Below are 21,519 nucleotides of genomic sequence, written 5' to 3'. Positions count from 1 at the left end.
ATTCATGGTTTCTGAGAAAGCCCATTAGTCCTAATCCAACATTTCACCAGATATACGATGTGAAAAAACAGCCAGAAATACTCTCGTAATATAATACATATTTGTCTCAAATACTACCATTAATATAAAGAAAAAGAAGGAAAACCAGTATTTCAAATTATTCTGGATAACTGACTTTCCCGATAACCGACATTCTACTGTACTTATGGCAATGGTCTCATTTTCAATACGTTTTTTGTCAATCCACGAACGCAAGTTACTCCCATCTGAAAACTGCCTGGAGCATGCCTAAAGAAGTTTCACTTAAAAAAAAACGAAAGTTTACACCTGTAAGGTGTAGTACCATGTCCTTAGTAGTGATTGTATTTTCTGAGAAAAGAACATTAGAAAAGATTTTCTCAGAAAATATAATCACTTTTTAAACATACAGATCAACCATCACTAATCTGGCCACCGCTAATTCAGACATAATTTCAAATTTCCTGGGTCAGTGCACTGACCTGCCACTACTGTTTTGGTGGCGTTGGTTGCAGCATTAGCTGATGGTACAAACTCGTAAACACTGGCAAGCCATTCCCACTTGTTTTTCTGCATTTATTATTATAACCTGCTCACATTTAGCCCCAGCCATGGTTCCAATGCATAAAGGAAGTCAGATAAAGTTGAACTTCTGAAAAAACTCAACAGCTGTGTGCCTGTTAGAAGTTTAACTCTGCTTAATTGTAAATTCCAGCAATTTCTCTCAGTTCCTCTTTATTTTAGTAATTTTATTTTAGCCATTCCTTTTTAGATTTTTTTTTTTTTTTACAACGCACTTGTACAAACTTGTGGAAAAACACAACACAATATGATGGATAATACAGCGCGCTGACGCACTTGTTTTCACAAATTCTCTAACAACACAAACAAATTTATTGCGATGTTTGAGTTTAATTTATCACAATTAGTTTTATTGCAGTGCTCACCGCACATGCAATAAACTAATCACAAACAACCTTCATATGTATGCCGTAATAGCGTCACACGTATGTGGCCGACACAGCTTCTCAAGATTTAACCTACCGGGCCACGTGTCGGCCACATATATGCGAAATAAAAAAAAAAATACTTTTTTTTTTTTTTTTCTGATATTTTAAGCAAAAACAAGACAACACTGACATTACAATATTTATTTTAGCATTACTAATCAAATTATTTTGATTAGTAATGCTAAACTAGCTTGGCAGTCAACGTTTTAAACGTGGGATGAGGTGGTTAGCTGTTGGGTAAACTGTATGTGCTAAAATAACCACTGGTGATCTGGCACCCCACAGGTCCCAATGCTGCCAGATTAGTGATGGTCTACCTGTACTATTTTGCAGGTCAAATATATTCTTTTTTCTAATTTGTTATTTGTAACTGAATATTGAATACCGAATGACATTGTTAGAGAAGGAAGTGCATACAGTGATATATCTATATAGATATATAACTGTTTTTAAGGGTAAACAGAAGAGTTTTAATTTTTGCAAGGAAAATTGTGATGGCTTTATATATTATTTTTAATTCTGTTCAATTACAACATTTGTTCTGCTAACACTGCATGTATGTAATGGTTAATTTTAATTTTATTTTTGTGAAAATAAAATCACTGATTGAATCTAATGAAAGCAAATGCTGATTGGTAACTCTTCAGAGAAGTAATTCCAGAAGCCAATGTCTTATTATATCTTTAAAGCATTATTGTTCCAGGCATAGATCAAAGTAGGTAACCATTAAAATGATGAAGTCAGTAACAAAAAAGAAAGAATATAGATGATGAGCTAAAATTTTTTGCATCAATATTTATATGTGAGTATTCTTTTAGTCTTGACAGTACTATTATCCCAGATACCAGTTAATGGAAACAAATGGTTGTGTAAGGATTTATATTATTCCCATTTAATCTTTTTAGCTGTATATACTAGAGCTATGTTTTTATGAAAATATAAAAAAATCACTGCATCCATAATAGACTAAGCTGCAAAGCTTGCAGTATAAAAAGCTGAACAGCTTCATACACTAGAGCAGTGGTAATTTGCATCTGGTCATACAGATCAAAGTGATAAAGTAGCAGTTATGGGACATAGTAAAGATATCAGAGTTTCAAAAGGGCATGGTTGTGGAAGCTTGTGCATCAGGTGCTTCCATATCAGAAATAGCACTTCTTGTTGGTTGCTCACAGCCCACTGTGGTTAACATGTACAAAGGATGGTGTTGAACAGGAAAAACCACCTCCTGCTGACAGAACTGTAGGATGTTCATGGTGAGTGGAGGTTGCAGCATGTCATATGGGCTCAACGGCAGGTCACTGTGCGACAGGTGACATCACAATACAGTATAGAAAATGCAAGCAATGAAACGAGAATTGTTGCTTACCAACACCTTACTACTGTGCATGTCAACAACATTCATATCATGCTGTAGCTTGGTTTTTTTCCTGTATAGTTTTTGTTTTGTTGCAATTGGTTAAGTTTTGATTGAACTGTGCTTCTTTAAGTGAATCAGAGTTTTAACTCTTCAGTGGAAAAATAAGAGATCATAATTTAGAGCAAAGAATTGTTATTAAATTTTTGGATTCAGTGATAACAGGAGATGAATCCTGGTCTTTCAGTATGATCTACAAACCAAGGAACAAAGCATGCAGTGGAAAACTCTCTCTTTTCCCCATTTAAAGAAAGCAAGAATGTTTTAATCAAAGATCAAGTCCATGCTTGTTGTTTTCTTTGTCGTGGTGTTGTTCATCATGGATTTGTCCCACCAAATCAGAGTGTTAATCAGACACTCTACAGTGAGATTTTAGGAAGACTATGAAAAAATTCGAAAGACAACCTAATTTATGGCTGGGCAAATAGTTTTTCATCATGACAATGCACCGTGTCATTCCTTATCAAAGTGAGAGAGTTTTTAATGAAAAACAAGATCACAACATTGGAGCATTCATCTTATTCGCTAGATCTGGCACCGTGCGACTTTTTTTTCTGTTCCCGAAAATTACAATTCATCTCAAAGGAAAATGATTTGAAGACTTAGCAGACATTCAGAAGAACACAATGCAGCAATTAAAGGCAATATCTTAGATCCTGGAAATTGTGAATGGAGTGCTGCATAGGCACAGTTGGAGAGTACTTTGAAGGGGATAACATTTAAATTGGTGTATTTAAAATAATAAATGATTTAAAAGAAATTTCTCATTTCTTTTTAGCCACACCTTGTAAGAGATAAACAGCTCATAATATCACACATTTGTCACATAATTGACAAATCACACGTGAAAAGCTTTCCAAAGTTGTTTAAATGGTTTTAAAGTACATTTTTGCCATTTATTTTTCATAGTTTTCCATATAGCTTTTAACTTGTATCCAGTACAAATTATGAAACGTTGTCTTAACAAATGGAGTTTGTGTGTGTACATTTTTCTTATATTTGATTTATTGTTTTTATGGAAATTTTTCCATAAAACTTTCTGTTCAGTTCAAAGTAAGTTGGCTTAGGCTGTATCATGTGATTTTCCTCTGGGATTACTCTAGTTGTTACCTCACAAAAGAAATTTAATCATTGAATACATGCAGTTTTCCGACAGCTAGATTTAATGCTGAATTAGCTTAGGTTACACATTTTGGTCAATATTAATTAGGATTTCATAGTGAACAAAAATCACTGGCATACCCAAAGCATTAAATTAATGGAAATTGATTTAATGTTTGGGTTTGCTAGTGCTATCGATATATTGATATAAATCCATTATATCAACATATTGATATCAATGGAAATTATAAAAATATATTGATATTAATGGAAATTATATCAATATATTGATATAAATGGAAATTGATATAATGATATTATATAAGTTTCCATTGATTAATGGAATCTATTAAGGGGAAAAGCAAATTTTCTCAGTTGATTAAAAATTTTGTTCTTATCATAAATGTATACAAGTCCCATTATAACATTCTTGCTTTAAATACTTTTTCTTCTAGTCTAATATGCTGAAGTGCCATGTTTTTTTTAATGTCTGCAGCACTCCTGTTTAAAATGCTTTTCCTCTCATATACCTTTTTTTTTAAAAGCCCCCCCCCCCCCGAATAAACCGCCTTCCTCTTGATCTTTAATTTTGCAATCTGTTTACTTCATAGACATTGTTTCTGGTGTTATTGTTGTTATTTGGTTTTTAGGAGCATTAGCAACTAAGGCCATATTGCTCCGGGGATATGCAGTGGTCATTCCCTGACCTTTCCGCATCCTCTGTATTTGGTGGTCATGGGATCGAATCCCGGTCTAATCAAGAAGCATGTGCTACACACTGCTGCTCCTGCCCACCTGGCTAAGGAGGCGCCTTGTTTCTGGTGAAAGTGATGTTTGCTTATTTCATATTTGACTTGAAGCTTTAATGGTAGAAAGACTGCTGTTTACAGATGCTGTGATTTTAATTAATCATAACATTATTATTATATTGATACTACAGTTATCATGTTTACAATAATAAGATATGTCTTAATTTTATAAAATCTTTTTAAAAATTTTCATTTTTTCTAATAATATGCAACAAAAAAGTTGAAGATGCCAAAAAATCAAGCATAGTAAATTAAGTGTGCAGGTTTTCAACTTCCATAAGTAATTGATTTTTTTTTTTCAGTGTTTATAAAGCAATGTTATTGATGAAATGTGAAAAATATCCCCTATAAGGGGGGTCAGCTCACAGTGCTCTTTAGGGCTAGCGCTCTAGAAAGTGCTAAAATGGGAATACAATGTCTTCAATTAAAAAAGTTGAGAATAAAAATAAAATAATTAGATGCAATGATTTTGCAGCTATGTATTTTCTAAGAAAAGACAAGTGGAAATTATTTGTAGCTTGAATATATAAAAGCATGAAGTTAAATTTTATTTTCTAAATACATTTCATGATAATTTCCAAAATTGCTTTAATAGGCAATCACATATATAAAAAATTATTTTATCCAAAATTCCATAAAATGAGGCCACTTTCCTTATTCACAGCAATTCTCAGGGCAAAAAATAATATTTATAACATAATTTAAGTTAATGTAATGAAGTAATTTTACACATAAACAATTTAAATCATTTTCTTTTTCATTATATTAATAATTAATTGGCAATTTATGGATTACCACATCATTTGTTTCTTCATAAATCAGAGGATAGTGAATTTTTAAATTATTTATTTTTTTTATTAAATTCAGTCAGCTACACCAGATGGAATAAGTTCTTATTTATGATTCTGAAAGTAGAAAACTTACATCACTGCCAACCTCATACGCTACTGGCTCTTTATCTCTGCATTAAAAAAAAAAAAAGAAAAAAAGGTAACTAATTAATTAAAGGCTCTTTAATAGTATATTTAATGAAGAAAGTTTTTTAAATTAACTTCAATTTCAAGAATATATTATACAAAAATAAAGATAACTTATACCTATTATCATAATGACATCAGTATCCCTAGCAGTGAAAATTATTTTTGCTGTCTATGGATACAGCCAGCATCAAATTCTACAGAAAATGAGGATGTGATCTTTAACTTACTAGAACTCTCTCTCTCTCTCTCTCTCTCTCTCTTCCCTCCACCTCTGAACCATAGCACATCATTTTAAAGAATAGGTCAACAGTCTTCATCTTCAAGCAGGTTGCATCCCTGTCATAGGTAATCTTGGGCTAAGAACAGGGAGAATTTTGAGCCCTACAAAAGGAATGGTCAAGTGGTTATTTAATTTTTTTCAACAGTACTGAAGCCTATGACATGATCAGCATCCAAGCCATGACTATACTGCAATTTTAAAACACTTATAACATAGATGGTAATTTATAAAATTTTCTATCTGATTAGATGGGTGGGGAATGCTGTTGCTGCATGCTTCCAGTGTTTTGACATTTCTTTAGTTTTGGGATCATAGTGATGGACCCAAGTTTCATCCACAGTGACTAGCCATGAAAAAACTCCTCTTGCTTTTCCTGGCATACCGACATTTCATGTGCACATTGTGCCCTTTCCTTCTGGTAAGCAGAAGTCTACGAACCCATCTAGCAGACACTTTATTCATATGGAATAGTTGATGGATGATTTTCTCCACAAACCCTACACTAATTTGGAGCTTTGTGGCTAGTTCTTTGATTCTAATACACTGATCTAATACAAGGCCTGACATAGCCGAGTGGTCAGGAGCGTGAGTGAAATAGCATGCACTTTGAGTGGAATGGGACTGGTAAATACGATTAACATTTGTATCCATGATTTATTGTTAATTCCACTGACCTCGTAGTCGTGCCAGAGTATAAACAAGAACCTTTTTTTTTCTTTTTTTTTTTAAGATTAATGCCTCAATTTTTGCAACACTCCCTTCTATTACAGCAGTTTCTGGGCATACTGGGATTTCTTCATCATGCACTGAGGTACTTCTACACTTGAATTAATTATACTAATGTGCAACAACACTGTAACCTGGGCAATCTTCTCCATAAACAGTGACCATTTCTTTGTGGACTGTTTTGGGTATTTTTCCTTGCAGAAAGAGGTACCAAATCACTGATCTGTATTCCACTTTGTTCATTGTGATACTTCACTTCATTCAGCATTGCAAAGAAAAAAAAAATGAACTGTCAGATTGAAACCAATCTGACAGTTCATTTTTGACCAAACTTTTTGCATGGTTGCTATAGAGATTTCAAGGTATCAAACAAAAAAAAAAAAAAAAAAAAAAGAGTTCATCTTTCTAACACTACTATTTCTAGTGAATACAAATCTTTTTTGGACCACCCCTCCCATGTATTTACATATTTTGAGTTCAATTGTATTTCTCAGAAGGTTTTTTTTTTCTTTTCATAGAACCAAAGATGCCTTGGAATCTTTGGTTCTATGAAAAGTATAAACAGAGTAAACAGAAAATTTATTTATTTTTCTTAGATGGCATCCAGTTCAGAATGAAAACTATTGTCTCGAGTGAACTTTTAAACAATGGTTAGTATTAATATTGACCATATGGCGCATGAAGCAACTATAAGCCTTATAAATCCTAACTAGATGCTTTCAAAGGTAAATGAATAATTTTCTGTTTATACTCTGGGATGACCCCCTCCTTTGACTGTATTTAAATACAAGTCAAAGGAGCTCACAAAGTAGAGAGAATATGAAAACCGGTACCTGGTTTACCATGCTCTTTAACCCACATATTCAGTTTCTCCTCATATGGACACCATTTGACTAATCTCACCAGGGATGCTACTTATTTGAACCTTTTCAAGATGCTCAATTGTCTTTTTAGGTAAGTCCCCCATACCTGGTTGGCACACAATAGCCTTAGATGCTGATGCACCATAAAATTCCTAACAACCAACCATACCTGGACACAGCATTCCAAGTATGGCTTCACAATTCCCTTAAGGCGCCTCCGTAGCCAGGAGCAGCAGTGTGTAGCACATGCTTCTTGATTAGACCGGGGTTCAAGCCCGTGACCACCAAATACGGAGGATGCAGAAAGGTCAGGGAATGACCACTGCATATCCCCGGAGCAATATGGCCTTAGTTGCTAATGCTCCTAAAAAAAAACCAAATAACAAAATAACAACAATTACCTTATATAGGGTGCTTGCATGAAAAAAATGTAAGAGCATATTCTACAGCTAAAAATAAGAAAAAAATTCCAATAAGCTTACATCTGAAGTCTTTATTTCCAAGATATTAATTATAAATTACAAACTGTAAAATGGCAAAACATTTTTATATTCAAATTTGTCATAAAAATGTGACTGTATAAAATGGGATTTAAACAGTACAAAATATGTACTAACACTGACATAAATAGTATTGTTCTACTACATGAATTATACTAATTATTCAGTTGTGGGTAACCAGTGTGATGATTACATACTAGCAGTATCAACATCTGTTTCTTGACTTTCAGGTTCCATGGCTGTCTAACTTTACATTACAGCATTTGGGAAACATTATAAATTTGTTAATTTTTGCTGAGTTAACTGATATGCTTTTAATTTACAGTGAGGTTCATTAGAATTTTCACAGCTGATGTTCACAAATACAGTGAAAAATTCCAATTCAATGAGTATCAGATCATAAAACATTTGCTGCTGGAGAGATGACTTAGAGAAACAGGTATGATGAAACCATTATGAGAAAACACCAATAGAGATTTTGACAAACAATAAATGTTAACACTTAAAAAGTTTCTCCTACCATAAACACCAAAAGGTTAATTTCTTGAAATAAAAGTGCCTCACCTGTCTCGGGTTTAGAATCTATATTAATGGAGTAAACAATCATGTTTTATTGATGTTTTCTCCTCTGCTTCATCCTTCACAGAAACACCAAAATACCAAACTGAAACCATGTCAATTTGGTGTGTTTGTGTTGTTTCAACTGCAGGATTACAATCACCAAAGAAAGGGAGGAGAAATACATCTGCCAAATTTTTGACCCAATTAGTCATAAATACATTCTAAACCCTACTAGGTAAGTGCTTTTATTTCAAGAGATTTGATCAGGATAATCTGCAAAACATGCTGTTTAAATAATATATTAGTCTTACCAGAAGGTTGCCAGATTGCATAAATGATCTGGAAGTATATAGTGAAAACAATTGTTTCCACAAGATGAATAAATGCAGAAACTGTTGTCAGCGGCTCATTTTGCAATGTGATTCTCAATTTATCAGCCATGTTCTGGTTACAGATGAATCATGTTTTACAAGAAATGAAATTCTCAACTTTCAAAATATTCACACTTGGGCCAAAGAAAACCCAAATGTGACTGTCAGTACTAGTAGAGGCACATGATGCAAGAAAGCATCAGCCAAAAAAAAAAAAAAAAAAAACCCTCCCCATTTCACTGATCCATTCATTCCAAATGTTTGTCTAGTTCTGCCTTGATTTATTTAAGCTATCAACTTCCACAACAACAGATGAAAGTTTGCTCCAGCAATCAACTACTCGCTGGCTAAAGGCAAACTTCCACACATCTATTCTACAACTGTCTTTCCTCAGTTTGAATCTATGCCCCTTCAGGTTTGTAATCTGAGTGAGAGAAAGAATCCCATCAGCATTGGGCCTGCTCAATCCATTCAAGGCTTTATACACCTCAATCAGATTGTCTCACAGGTGCCCAATCTCCAGAAGCTGCAATTTTCAGAACTTAAGCCTTTCTTCATAAGAGCACCCCTTTGTTCCCTTCACCAGGCTTTTTGCCCTTCTCTGTACTTGTTCTAGCGACTCTACATCTTTACTAAAATGAGGCTTCCAGACCTGTACGCAGTACTCAAGGTGTGGCCTGACCATTGCCTTATACAATGGAATAATCACCTCCTTATCCCTGCTTGCAAAATTCCTGTATATCATTGACAAGACCCCATTAACCTACTCTGGCAGCCTGTCTGCACTGTTCAGAAAACTTCATATCTGACTGCACAATTACCCCTAGGTCTCTTTCATTCCCCACTGCCATGAGTGTAACACCACATAGTTGGTACATTTCTCTGGGGTTACTGCTACCCATATGCAGTACTTTGCATTTGTCAATGTTAAACTTCAGTTGCCACTTCTCAGCCCATCTACCCAACATTTCCAGATCCTGTTGCAGCAGCATACTGTCATTACTGTTATTAACAACCCTGTCAACCTTTGTATTGTCTGCAAACTTTGACATTAAGCTTGATATACCTTCATCAAATCATTGATAAATATACAAAACAACAATGGGCCCAACATCGAACTCTGGGGGACACCACTAATAACGTTAGTCCACGTACAGCAGTACCCACTGATTACCACTCTGTCTTCTTCCACACAACCATCCTTTTTGTCCATTGTAGCAACTTGCCGTTAATGCCATACTGCTCCAATTTGTACAGTAGTCTTCCATGTGCAGTCTCTTTATCAATATGCCTTTTCTTTAACGTTTGGTGTAGTGTTCTTGGGAACAATCTTACTGTTCCTTATTTTTTTACCACAAAGGATTTCAAAATTGAAATTCCCACATTTTCTACTGAACAATTTGTGGGAGCTATTGGAAGAAAATTTTGATTGTCTTCCAGTAGTTCCCATAAAATATTAAAAATCAGCAGAAGATGTGGTTTATGTACCAGTCCACTTTTTTTTTTGTGATATCTCTAACTTTTTAAATACAAAGTACAATAGCCACTATAATAACACCATTATGCTGTTACATTACTAGGTGTGAGGGGTCATATGAAATCCATGGTTTCTTTTACATTTATTACCACACAATACAAACTGAGAAATTTCATTTTGGAAGCTAATGAACCATAAGAACAGTCCCAAAATGATAACATATGCCAGAGAATCATGAATTCATTGTACTAAATGCTGCACTGAACAAAATGGGGGACCTTTTGGACAACTTCTTTAGATGTTTTCCTTTTAGAGGTTTTTTTTCAGTTTCTCTTTTGAGTTTTTTAATGTATGGTTACTGTTTAATATCTTGGAATTAAAAACTTTTGTGACATGTTTATAGGAACTTCTTTTTTTTTTATTTTTAGCTGTAGAGTACATCCTTACATTTTTTCCATGCAATTTTGAAACACCTTGTATAGCAGAACTATTTAACCTCAAAGTTGGTTGGTTGGATTTCGATTTTATTGGCGCAAAAGTGACTAAGGCTATGGGGCACCAAGACTATGCCATAAACAACCCCAGAGTAACATACCAATTGTGCAGTACTACACATACTACACTCACAAAAGGCAGAACAGTATCCTGCCTTGCCTATACCACAGACCCAACAAACACCCTCACGATGGAGAAAAGATGACTTAATACTCACCTAATTTGGATACAGCAGGACCATTGAACCAATTCCACCAAGGGACATCACTAGGAAATTCATATCCAATGTCAAAAGGAACTACCCAAAGTCGCCACACTGGTTTTTTCCAGGTCTATATGCTACCGTCCTGTTAACGGGACACAGACCAATTAGGGAGAAATTCTCCATCCTAGGCATCACTAACAACCCACTATGTCACTGTGGACTCCCTGAAAGCTGGGAGCACCTAATGTACATATGCAAACTACACAAAAATCTCAGATGCCAGCTAATAACAAAAATATATTACCTGCCACTACACCAGGAACATCACATCCTGAGTGATGAAAGGCATTACAATGCCTTCAAGATATTTGTCCACGATCTCTTCGAGAGACAAAAAACTTTCCCACTCAGCTAAGACATAATACTGACATCGAATGTCTCTTCAGTAGCAACCGAGCTATACACCCACCCATGACCAAACCAAACCTAGCAACAAAACTGATAGTACAACCTGGACGTGGCCTGTGTGCCAGGAACAATGTCTTCACTGGATATGACACTTACCTGATTTAGACCTCTGCACCGACCTTGACAACCTGCAGCTCTGCTGCCAGTGCCATCTGGAATACTGAGTTCTGCGCCACCCCACTTCTTCTGGTGAGGCATGGGCCTGCCTCACTGACTGATTGAGGTCGCCTTCCCTAACATCCCCATACTTCTATCTTTCCCCCTAGTCTTCAGTCTACCTCCGCACTCTATCTATATGCAAGCAAATTCCCCCATGTCTAAATTAAAACATGTCAAATTAAACACGATCACCAGTTTTTGGCTTTTCCAGCTTCAGTGTTCCCCTACATACTTTTTTTTTTTAGGCCCTAGCCACTGAAATCTCAGGAAACTAGGTGACAGGGCCTGCCAGAGTAAAAATTTCAAACTACTGAGTCCCTGGTCTGCCTCCACGGGGCCAAGTGTGGACAACATTGGGCCCCAACAGGGATTTAGTGGCTAAATGGCCAGATGAACAACGTTACACTTACAAAATATCCATACATTTTTAAATCTCTAGCCTTCTCGGTGAACTGGTACACCCAACAATGGAAGCAACAAAGAGATGGGAGAAACCCCTGGTGCTGTTAGACACTAAATACGCTTTACACTATACTTAGGGTGATAGAGAATGAAAAAGACCTGGGGTAATTGTGCAGACAGGCTGCAAGAGTAGCTCATGGGGTCTTGTCAGTGATATACAGGGTGATTCACTACCAGTGCGACAAACTTGCAGGAGGTGTAGGGGGCACAAAGACGAATCGGAATCACATAGCATTGCAGGGTCCGAAATGCCTTCGTCATGCGGTAGAGGACGTTGAATGGGAGGTCGCGTGAACAGCGATCCTGCTGGAAGTCAGCATTTGCGAACCGGTTCCCGAGGCAGTAGGATGGACAAGTATTCAAACGTTGAACTGGCCGACATGCACCTTGCGTATGGAGCTGCGGACTGTAACGGGCGCACTGCTATGCGCTTGTACCAGGAACGTTTCCCGCACAGGCATGCTCCTTATCATACGATTTTCGCACGTGTGCACAGAAGGTTACGTGAGACTGGTTGTTTCACGAGAGGTACCATGAATCGAGAGCGAACGACGAGGACGCCAGACAATGAGGAGAATGTCCTACGTCTTGCAGAAGGCAATCCGAGTACGAGTACTTGAGCGATAGGCCAACGATTGGGCATTTCCCAATCCACTGTATGGAGGATACTCTCAACAAACCAAATGAGTTCATACCATCTGCAACGCGTCCAATCATTGGAGCCTGCGGATTATCCACTCCAGAGGACTTTTGCTACTTGGTTTCTTCAACAGAAATGGTTCGCAAATGCTGACTTCCAGCGGGATCGCTGTTCACGCGACCTTCCGTTCAACGTCCTCTACCGCATGACGAAGGCATTTCGAACCCTGCAATGCTATGTGATTCCGATTCATCTTTGTGTCCTCTACACCTCCTGCAAGTTTGTCGCACTGGTAGTGAATCACCCTGTATAGGAATTTTGCTAGCAGGGATAAGGAGGTGATTATCCTCTTGTATAAGGCAATGGTCAGGCCACACGTTGCGTACTGCATACAGGACTGGAAACCTCATTTTAGGAAGGATGTAGAGCTGCTGGAACAAGTACAGAGAAGGGCAATGAGATTAGTGAGGGAAACAAAGGGGTGCTGTTACCGCTTAAGTTCTGCAAATTGCAGCATCTGGAGACTAGGCACCTCTGAGGTGATCTGACTGAGGTGTATAAGGCCTTGAATGGTTTGAGCAAGCTCAATGCTGATGGGATTCTTCCTCTTGCCCAGATTCTGCACCTGAGGGGGCATAAATTCAAATTGAGGAAAGACAGTTGTAGAATAGATGTGCATATATTTGCCTTTAGCCAGCGAGTAGTTGATTGCTGGAGCAAACTTCCATCTGTTGTTGTGGAAGTTGACTGCTTAAATATATTCAAGGCTGAACTAGACAAACTTTTGAAGTGAATGGATGGGTGAAACAAGAAGGATTTTTTTTTTTTTTTTTGACTGGTGCTATATAAGCTTTCTTTCTTCCACCATATGCCTCTACTAATGCTCATGCTATATCCTCCTTATCTCTAAAAGCAACTGCTTGATAAATCATAGACAAGACAAGCACCATAGGCTCTTCTTGCTGCCTGTCTGCATTGCATGGAGAATTTGTGTTCTTGGATTATACCTGAAAATCCCTTCCTTGCTTTATTGTTTTTAATTCAACACTTTCAAGTGGTAAGTAATTTTGTGGTTGTTATGCTCCAAGTGCAAAATATTGCATTTTGTATTATTAAAACATAACTGTCACTTATCTAATCATCCTTGAAGATGATCAGATAAGTGACAGTTACAAGTTATGTTTAAGTGATAAGGTCCTGAAGGAGAACTGCTAGTGCTGGTGAATCAATGCTGGCATGATTTTCTTTTCCACTGAAGTTATCATTGATCACAATTGCAGTGGTTATATTCACCATTCACAGTCTGGTTCCCAGACTGTGAATGGTGAATATAACCACTGCACCTAATTTTAAAAAATGTTCACTTATATTACATTTTGGTTTACCAAAAAGCATGTAAAAACTAATATGGTATGCAACAGGAAAAATTTTGCATTACTAATTTCTAGGATACATTATCATAACATATTACCTGCTGAAAAGCTTTGCTCCTTGTAAACCTTTTAAAACTGCCTTGTCTCCTTCAACATGCAATATGCAGCCTTCTCTCAAGCCCTATAATTATGCAATAATTTGTGCAGTAATAATAATTTTAATTTCTTTTTCTAAGATCTTATGTTAATATGATTACCAACTCTTTAAGATGATATTAATTAAAATCCATATACCAACCAATAAGTATTTAAAAGAATAATAAAATTTTACAAAAATCTGAATATTAAAGGCAGAAATGTAGTACAAGTGTAATACAAGTCTAATAGTTATAAATACAAGTGTATTTGTTAAATAGCTTCTGTAACTTTTTTGAAGTTATATAAATCTAAAAATGTTTATAGAATTAAAATTTCCAAAATATGTTAATCAGTTAAGAGATATGGTTTAAAAAAATAAAGTCAACACAAGAGAACCCTTTTTCCACACCAAATTCAAATGCTTAAAGTACAGCCATTTATAAATACTTCTCATTAACGATTTTTCCTGGTCAATATTAGTATAAGCATTGTAAAAATAAAATGCAGCTGACAGCAATTATTATTTCATAAACTAGGTAATCATATAGGATCATTTTTCAACCCAAATCAACAGAAGCTTATAAAGTAGCTAAGTATGAATACATCTACTTTATTTTTTTTTTCTTAAATAATATTGAAAATAAAACTAAATCATAATAGTAGTATTATAGTATTACATGGTGTTTCACTTAATGTGCACCTTAATGTTAATTTGTGCAGTTTTATTTTAGGAGGTTTTATAGAGTGAATTTTCAAGGTATGAGTTGTTAAAATCGACACAAAACTTACATGTGCAATTTTATTTCTAATTTTCAAATCTACCTAGTTAATTGTTTCCCACTGGTTGTTTAGCCTAAAAACATCAAAAATTTATTTTAAAATACTCTCAAAATCCTTAGTAAGTATAAAATAAGAATGTATCCATCCTTCCTCCAGTCTTGAAGCCAAGCATATGTGATAATTCAGAAGAGCTGCATCTACGAAATAATTGTAATGGACATCCTCTAAATGTTTCTATTATATTTTTATTGGAATAAAAAATATTATATACATAAGCCATAATACCACATTAATGGACAGTATTGTCCTATTAGTGTTATTACAACTTATAAACATAATATTTACAAAAAAGTGTAAAAAAAAATTCTAATGAAATGTTAATTACAATTAATCCTAATTAGCAACATTTCTAATTTATCTACACATTCGAGGGGAATTTAAAACAAACTTTTGATGTTTTTTTGACTGAATAGACAATGGGGAACACTATCTCACTGAAGTTAATTAGGCAAATTAACTTACAATTAATCAACTTACAACTTAATAAATTAATTAACTTACAATTAATCTTACAATTTCTAACTAAAGTTAGAAATTGTAAGATTTTACCTGTAAACTTTATGCTGACTTTAATTTGCTACTGTTAAAATTCACAAGAATTATATCATAAAAGGACTCTGCATAAAATCCCGAAATCAACACTAAGAGAATTAACAGCTGCATGTTAAAGGTCTATTTGTGGGGATTTTATTTTGTGGCTCATTAGCTGCTTTGGCCACAGTATCTTAGCAAGTTAAGCAAAACAAGGTGTACTCTTATAACTCATAATGCAGGATGCTGTTATTTGTTAGAAAAATCATGCCAGCTCTGCATTACAGTCCAAATTATTCACAAATAACATTATAAGAATGCAGTAAAATAAGAATTAGTCCTGCAAATTTATTATTGAATTCGTAAAGGGCCAACAAATGGTCAGCTTTGATTAGCTCATTATAGTAAATTTACTATTACCATCTCTCATACTTGTGAACTAAATTGTCATTGACTGTCATATAGCAGAGGTACTAATAAGCAGCAAAATAGCCATCTAAGGGAGGACAACTGCATCACACAATAAAGAGTATTTGCTTTTTTAATCAGAGGTGCTGTTTATTTGTAGTATAATATTGAAATAATTCATAGCAGTACTCTCACAACATAAATTCCATGCCACTATGTAAAGACTTTTTCTTACATACAAGCAAATAAAATAAAAAATTCAAGGTTTGTGTTTCTATTATTGAAGATATAGTTAACAAAAATGCACCTGAACCCTCTGCAATTAAATGTCTCATGTATTCATGAGGATTTTCTTTATCTTTCATCAGTCATGATAGTGAAGGGGTAGAAATAGTGAAAGCATACATATATATTTTATGACTTTTATGCAATATTATTTTCACAGAACTTGTATTAAGTGAAATGAATGAGAATTTAAAAGCAATTCTTGCCTCTTGTTTGGAATGTAAATGAATACATTACACAGGCCTATTAACTACACTCCTTTTGCTCAACACAATGCATACATTATCAAAGATTTCAGTTATAGCTCGGACAGCATGGTTTTGTTAAGGGAACGTCTTGTCTGACCAATTTGATTGGATACTATGATGTGGTCACAAAGGAACTGGATGCAGGGAACTTTGATATCATACATTTGGATCTTAGAAAGATTTTTGATACTGTTGCACATGGAAGACTGCTGAACAAACTTGAGCAGTGTGGCATTGGAGACAAACTGCTGCTATGGATAAAGGGACGGTTGAGTGGAAGAAGACAGAGAGTGGTAATCAATGGACACTGCTCATTGTGGACTAATGTTATTAGTGGAGTCCCTCAGGGTTCAGTGTTGAGTCCATTTTTGTTTTCTGTATTTATAAATGATATTGATGATGGTATATCAAGCTTAATGTCCAAGTTTGCAGTTGATACGAAAGTTGGTAGGGTTGTTAAGGACACTAATGAGAGTACGCTGCTGCAACAGGATCTAGAAAAGTTGATCAGATGGGCTGAGAGGTGGCAAATGAAGTTCAACATTGACAAATGTAAAGTACTACATATGGGAAGCAGTAACCCCCAGAATAACGTATCAACTATGTGGCACTACACTGACAGTGGTAGAGAACAAAAAGGACCTAGGGATAATTGTGCAGACAGATATGAAGTTTTCTGAGCAGTGCAGATGGTCTGCAAGAGTAGCTCATGGTGTCTTGTCAATGATATACTATATACAGGAATTTTTCTAGCAGGGATAAGGAGGTGATTATCCCCTTGTATAAGGCAATGGTCAGGCTACACCTTGAGTACTGCATACAGGTCTGGAGGCCTCATTTTAAGAAGGATGTAGAGCTGTTGGAATAAGTACAGAGAAGGGCAACAAGATTGGTGAATGGAACAAAGGGTTGCTCTTACAAAAAAAGGCTTAAGTTTTGCAAATTACAGTGTCTGGAGACTAGGCACCTGCGAGCTGATCTGACTGAGTTGTATAAAGCCTTGAATGGTATCAGCATGCTCAATGCTGATGGAATTCTTCCTCTTGCTCAAAATAATCACCTGAGAGGACATAAATTCAAATTGAGGAAAGACAGTTGTAGGATAGATGTGCAGAAGTTTGCCTTTAGCCAGCAGGTAGTTGGTTGGTGGAACAGACTTCTATCCTTTGTTGTGGAAGTTGATAGCCTAAATAAATTTAAGGCTGAACTGGACAGGTATTTGGAACGAACGGAGGGGTGAAATGGGAGAGTTTTTTTTTTTTTTTTTTGGCTAATGCTGCATAAGCTTTCTTTCTTGCATCATACGCCTCTACTAATGCTAAAGAACTGATAATTTTTTACAGGAAAGAGATTACTTCAAATAATAAACACTCTCTCTCTCTCTTTCTCTACACTGTAAACTAATCAACATGATAACAGGAAATGAAATATTACATCTTTTCAAACGTGGGGGCTATGGAATCACTATTAGCCTTAAAAGCTTCCCAGAAACTAACAAAACATACACTGAAGATTTTTCATGATGGTTTTATCTTCTCGAATAATACTTGAATGTCTGAAACTAATAGAAATTTCTCTGTGTGTGGGGAGGGGGATATCTTACTGGAATTGTCCTAAATTGTCAGATTATGTGATGCCAATCTGACATTTCCTTATTGGGTAATACTGAAATATGCACATATATCCATTTATATTTTGAGTTATAGCTATATATTTATACAGATATGTATAGAGAGATATTTATATAGAAATAACTCAAAATTTTATTTAAAACTGAAATTTAAATAAATACTGATTTTAATTAAATTTGGAATGATTGAACATATCTTTCTAGAACACTCAAATATAAAATTTCATGAAAATCTGTCCACTGGGAGTTATTGTTACATGAAATGAATGGACATGGTGACAATAGCACACTTTTCTGCACAGACAAATGTACCTAAAAATAACCTTTGTGGTGTGTGTGTATAACCAAATTGCCACCTAATACAGTGGATTCTGCTTATTTGGGCCACCGGTTAATCGAGGCAGTTGTTTATTTGGGACAAATCTTAAAGAACAGAACCCAATCGAGAAAATAGCCAGGGTTTACTTCGCTTAATTGGGACAACCTGCCGTTTAATCGGGGCAGGAGACCGCAGCACTCGAGATTACCCTACGATTGTCTCCGATCATACCACGTGGTTTGGTCGGATTTCTGGAGGTCACAACTATAAAACAATAAAAACAATTAGCAGTCCCCTGTTTATTTGGCCTTTCTGTTAGTGCTTGAATTATATAAAAAAATTAATTTTCAGAATCTGCTCTTCATTCCTATTTTTTAAGCTTCGTTACTCCGTTCTCACTTGCACATATCGTGTTATTTGCAATTTGTGTGTGCCGTGTTCTTTGTTATTGATTGCTTATCTTTTTTACTGTTTTAAATTTTAACCCCCACCCACAAATGTCAGTGAACAGAAATATAAACTAGTTAGTATGTACATATTAATTAAACTATGCATGTAAGCATAAATTTATTTTTATTTTGCTAACCTGTGGAAAATATTCTTCCGATTTTCACATATCATTTAATTTTTTAATTGGTAAACTAATAAAGTGTAAATTTGTGCTTAATACAGTATATCTTTACTTTTATAGCCTGTGGATAATATTTCTCCTATTTTCACTAATTAGAATCGCTGTTTAATAGAATTAAACTTTAATTCACAAACGTGATCACAATGACCAGCGCTTACTACATATCTTATAGTAAACGGGACTTTGCTATGGTGAGTCCATCGTAAAGTGATTTGATCATACAGAAAATCAATTGTAAAGCTGTATTTTGAACTATTTATGTGAAACTTCGCATAATTGGGGCAGCCGCTTAATCGGGCCAAAATGCACTAGTCCCGATGTATCCCAAATAACTGGAATTGACTGTATTAAAAATTCTAAGTTACAAAATAAAATAAAAGGTTTTTCATATTTAATGTTCAGATATTTTTAACAAATTCAGTTTTGAAAATTTTTTATCCTACTATACCTTGTATAACGGTTACAAATATAAAATAGAGAGTATTATTTTTTAAGCTGAAAAAAATGTGTAGTGTAAGGTATATAAAATAAAGTGATACATACCAGTACAGGTGGCATATCTGGAATCTGATGATATTCTTTAATTCTTTGTTCTCTTGTTTCCTATTAAGAATTAAAATCCTGATATACATATATCTATATATATGTACATTAATAATGTCACATAAATAATTAGAATGATAAAATAAATATATTTCAGGAATGATAGGTTTTTTTCTTTTTTTGTGATTAATAAATGGAATTCATTACAGAATAATAAGAAAATATTATCAATAAACTAATAAGATTATAACTAAATAGAATGTCTAATAAAACTCTATAGTTTTACATTCTCTAAATCTAGCTATTCAGTTTAATTGCAACTGTATATTTATTACTCTCCTTCCATATGCTTTTTTAAGTCTCTCTCTCTCTCTAACACACACACAATGAGTTGACTTTGCATTAGCACCACCTATATAATACTTCATAGGGCCACCTTTTGCCCATAACACAGCCATGTACACATATTGACATGGAATTCAAAAGGTATTGCAGGATATCCCATGATAGTTCTACCTATGTGTTGCAGAATGCATCCAGAAATACCTGCACATTGTCAGGTGGATGGTCATAGCATCGAATGTCCTTTTCCAATAGGTCCAAAACATGCTCAATTGGGTTGAGATTGGAAATTGGACAGCCATGGGAGAATGGAGAATTCACTGTCATGTTCCTGAAACCAGTTACCAATCTGCCGGACATTGTTGGCATGATAGATGCCAACAATGTCCGGCAGATTGGTAACTGGTCACTGTCTTGTTGATAGACACCAGTGTTGTCTGGATACACTGTCATCATGAAGAGAGGTGTACTTGGTCCGTGATGATAAAAAAGCATTAGCATTAGTAGAGGCATATGATGCAAGAAAGCAAGCTTATACAGCATCGGCCAAGAAAAAAAACTTCCCATTTCACCCATCCATTCGCTCCAAATGTTTGTCTAGTTCTGCCTTGAATTTATTTAAGCTATCAACTTCTACAATGACAGATGGAAGTTTGTAGAAGTTGATAGCAACCCCCCCCACTGACTAAAGGCAAATTTATGCACATCTGTTCTATAACTGTCTTTCCTTAATTTGAATTTATGTCCCCCCAGGCGATTAATCTGGGTTAGAGGAAGAATCACATCAGCATTGAGCTTGCTCAAACCATTCAAGGTCTTATACACCTCACCTCAATCAGATCACCTCGCAAGAGTGTGGCTAGTCTCCAGAAACTGTAATTTGCAGAACTTAGGCCTTTCTTCATAAGAGCAACCCTTCATTCCATTCACTAATCTTGTTGCCCTTCTCTGTATTCATTCCAGCAGCTATACATCCTTCCTAAAATGAGGCCTCCAGACCTGTATGCAGTAATCAAGGTAACCAGATCCTTGCCTGATTGATCCGTGGCCTGATCATTGACTTATACAAGGGGATTATCACCTCCTTATCCCTGTTAGAAAAATTCCTGTATATCGTTGACAAAACACCATGAGCTACTCTTGCAGACTGTTTGCACTGCTCAGAGAACTTCATGTCTGACTGCACAATTACCCCCGGGTCCTTTTCACTCTCTACCACCCTGACTACATAGTACATAGTTGATATGTTACTCTGGGGTTACTGCTACCCATATGCAGTACTTTATATTTGTCAATGTTAAACTTCAGTTGCCATCTCTTAGCCCATCTGCTCAACTTTTCTAGATCCTGTTGCAGTAATGTACTGTCATTAGTGTCATTAACAACCCTGCCAACCTTCATATCGTTTGCAAACTTAGACATTAAGCCTGATATACCTTCATAAATATCATTAATAAATACAGAAAACAAGAATGGACCAACACTGAACCCTGGGGGATTCAGTTGACCTGCTGATTAACAGTGGATTGACCCAGGGAATGCCATGAAAATAGGCACCAAACCATAACATCACTGCCACTTCCAGCCCGATGAACACCAATGGTGCATCCAGGTGCCATAGCCTCGTGTTAATCTCTTCAAATGTGGATATGCCCATCATCATGATAGAGTTAAAACAAGATTTTTTAG

The 21,519-nt window shown here is 35.5% G+C and overlaps 1 protein-coding gene across 3 annotated transcripts in view; it reads right to left on the bottom strand.

Annotated features, from left to right (window-relative positions):
- Positions 1-21,519, bottom strand: part of LOC150087839 (alpha-aspartyl dipeptidase) — an 85,181-nt gene that overhangs the window by 16,362 nt on the left and 47,300 nt on the right. Inside the window, exons 6-8 of one of the 3 annotated variants that reach the window (XM_090369228.1) lie at positions 19,489-19,548; positions 14,014-14,096; positions 4,883-5,316 (exon numbers count right to left, since the gene is read on the bottom strand). In XM_090369228.1, the coding sequence (XP_090225354.1) occupies positions 5,253-5,316; positions 14,014-14,096; positions 19,489-19,548 (207 nt within the window). In that variant the 3' untranslated portion in view covers positions 4,883-5,252. Of the gene's footprint in view, positions 1-4,882; positions 5,317-5,598; positions 5,717-14,013; positions 14,097-19,488; positions 19,549-21,519 lie in introns of those variants that run through there. The other 2 variants (XM_090369229.1, XM_090369230.1) reach the window with 2 other exon arrangements.

This window comes from Mastigoproctus giganteus, chromosome 3 (genome assembly GCF_048544385.1).
Source record: "Mastigoproctus giganteus isolate SK-2022 chromosome 3, ASM4854438v1, whole genome shotgun sequence".
In the NCBI taxonomy this organism is placed as follows: domain Eukaryota; kingdom Metazoa; phylum Arthropoda; class Arachnida; order Uropygi; family Thelyphonidae; genus Mastigoproctus; species Mastigoproctus giganteus.
This window is presented reverse-complemented; position numbering and strand designations above follow the sequence as displayed.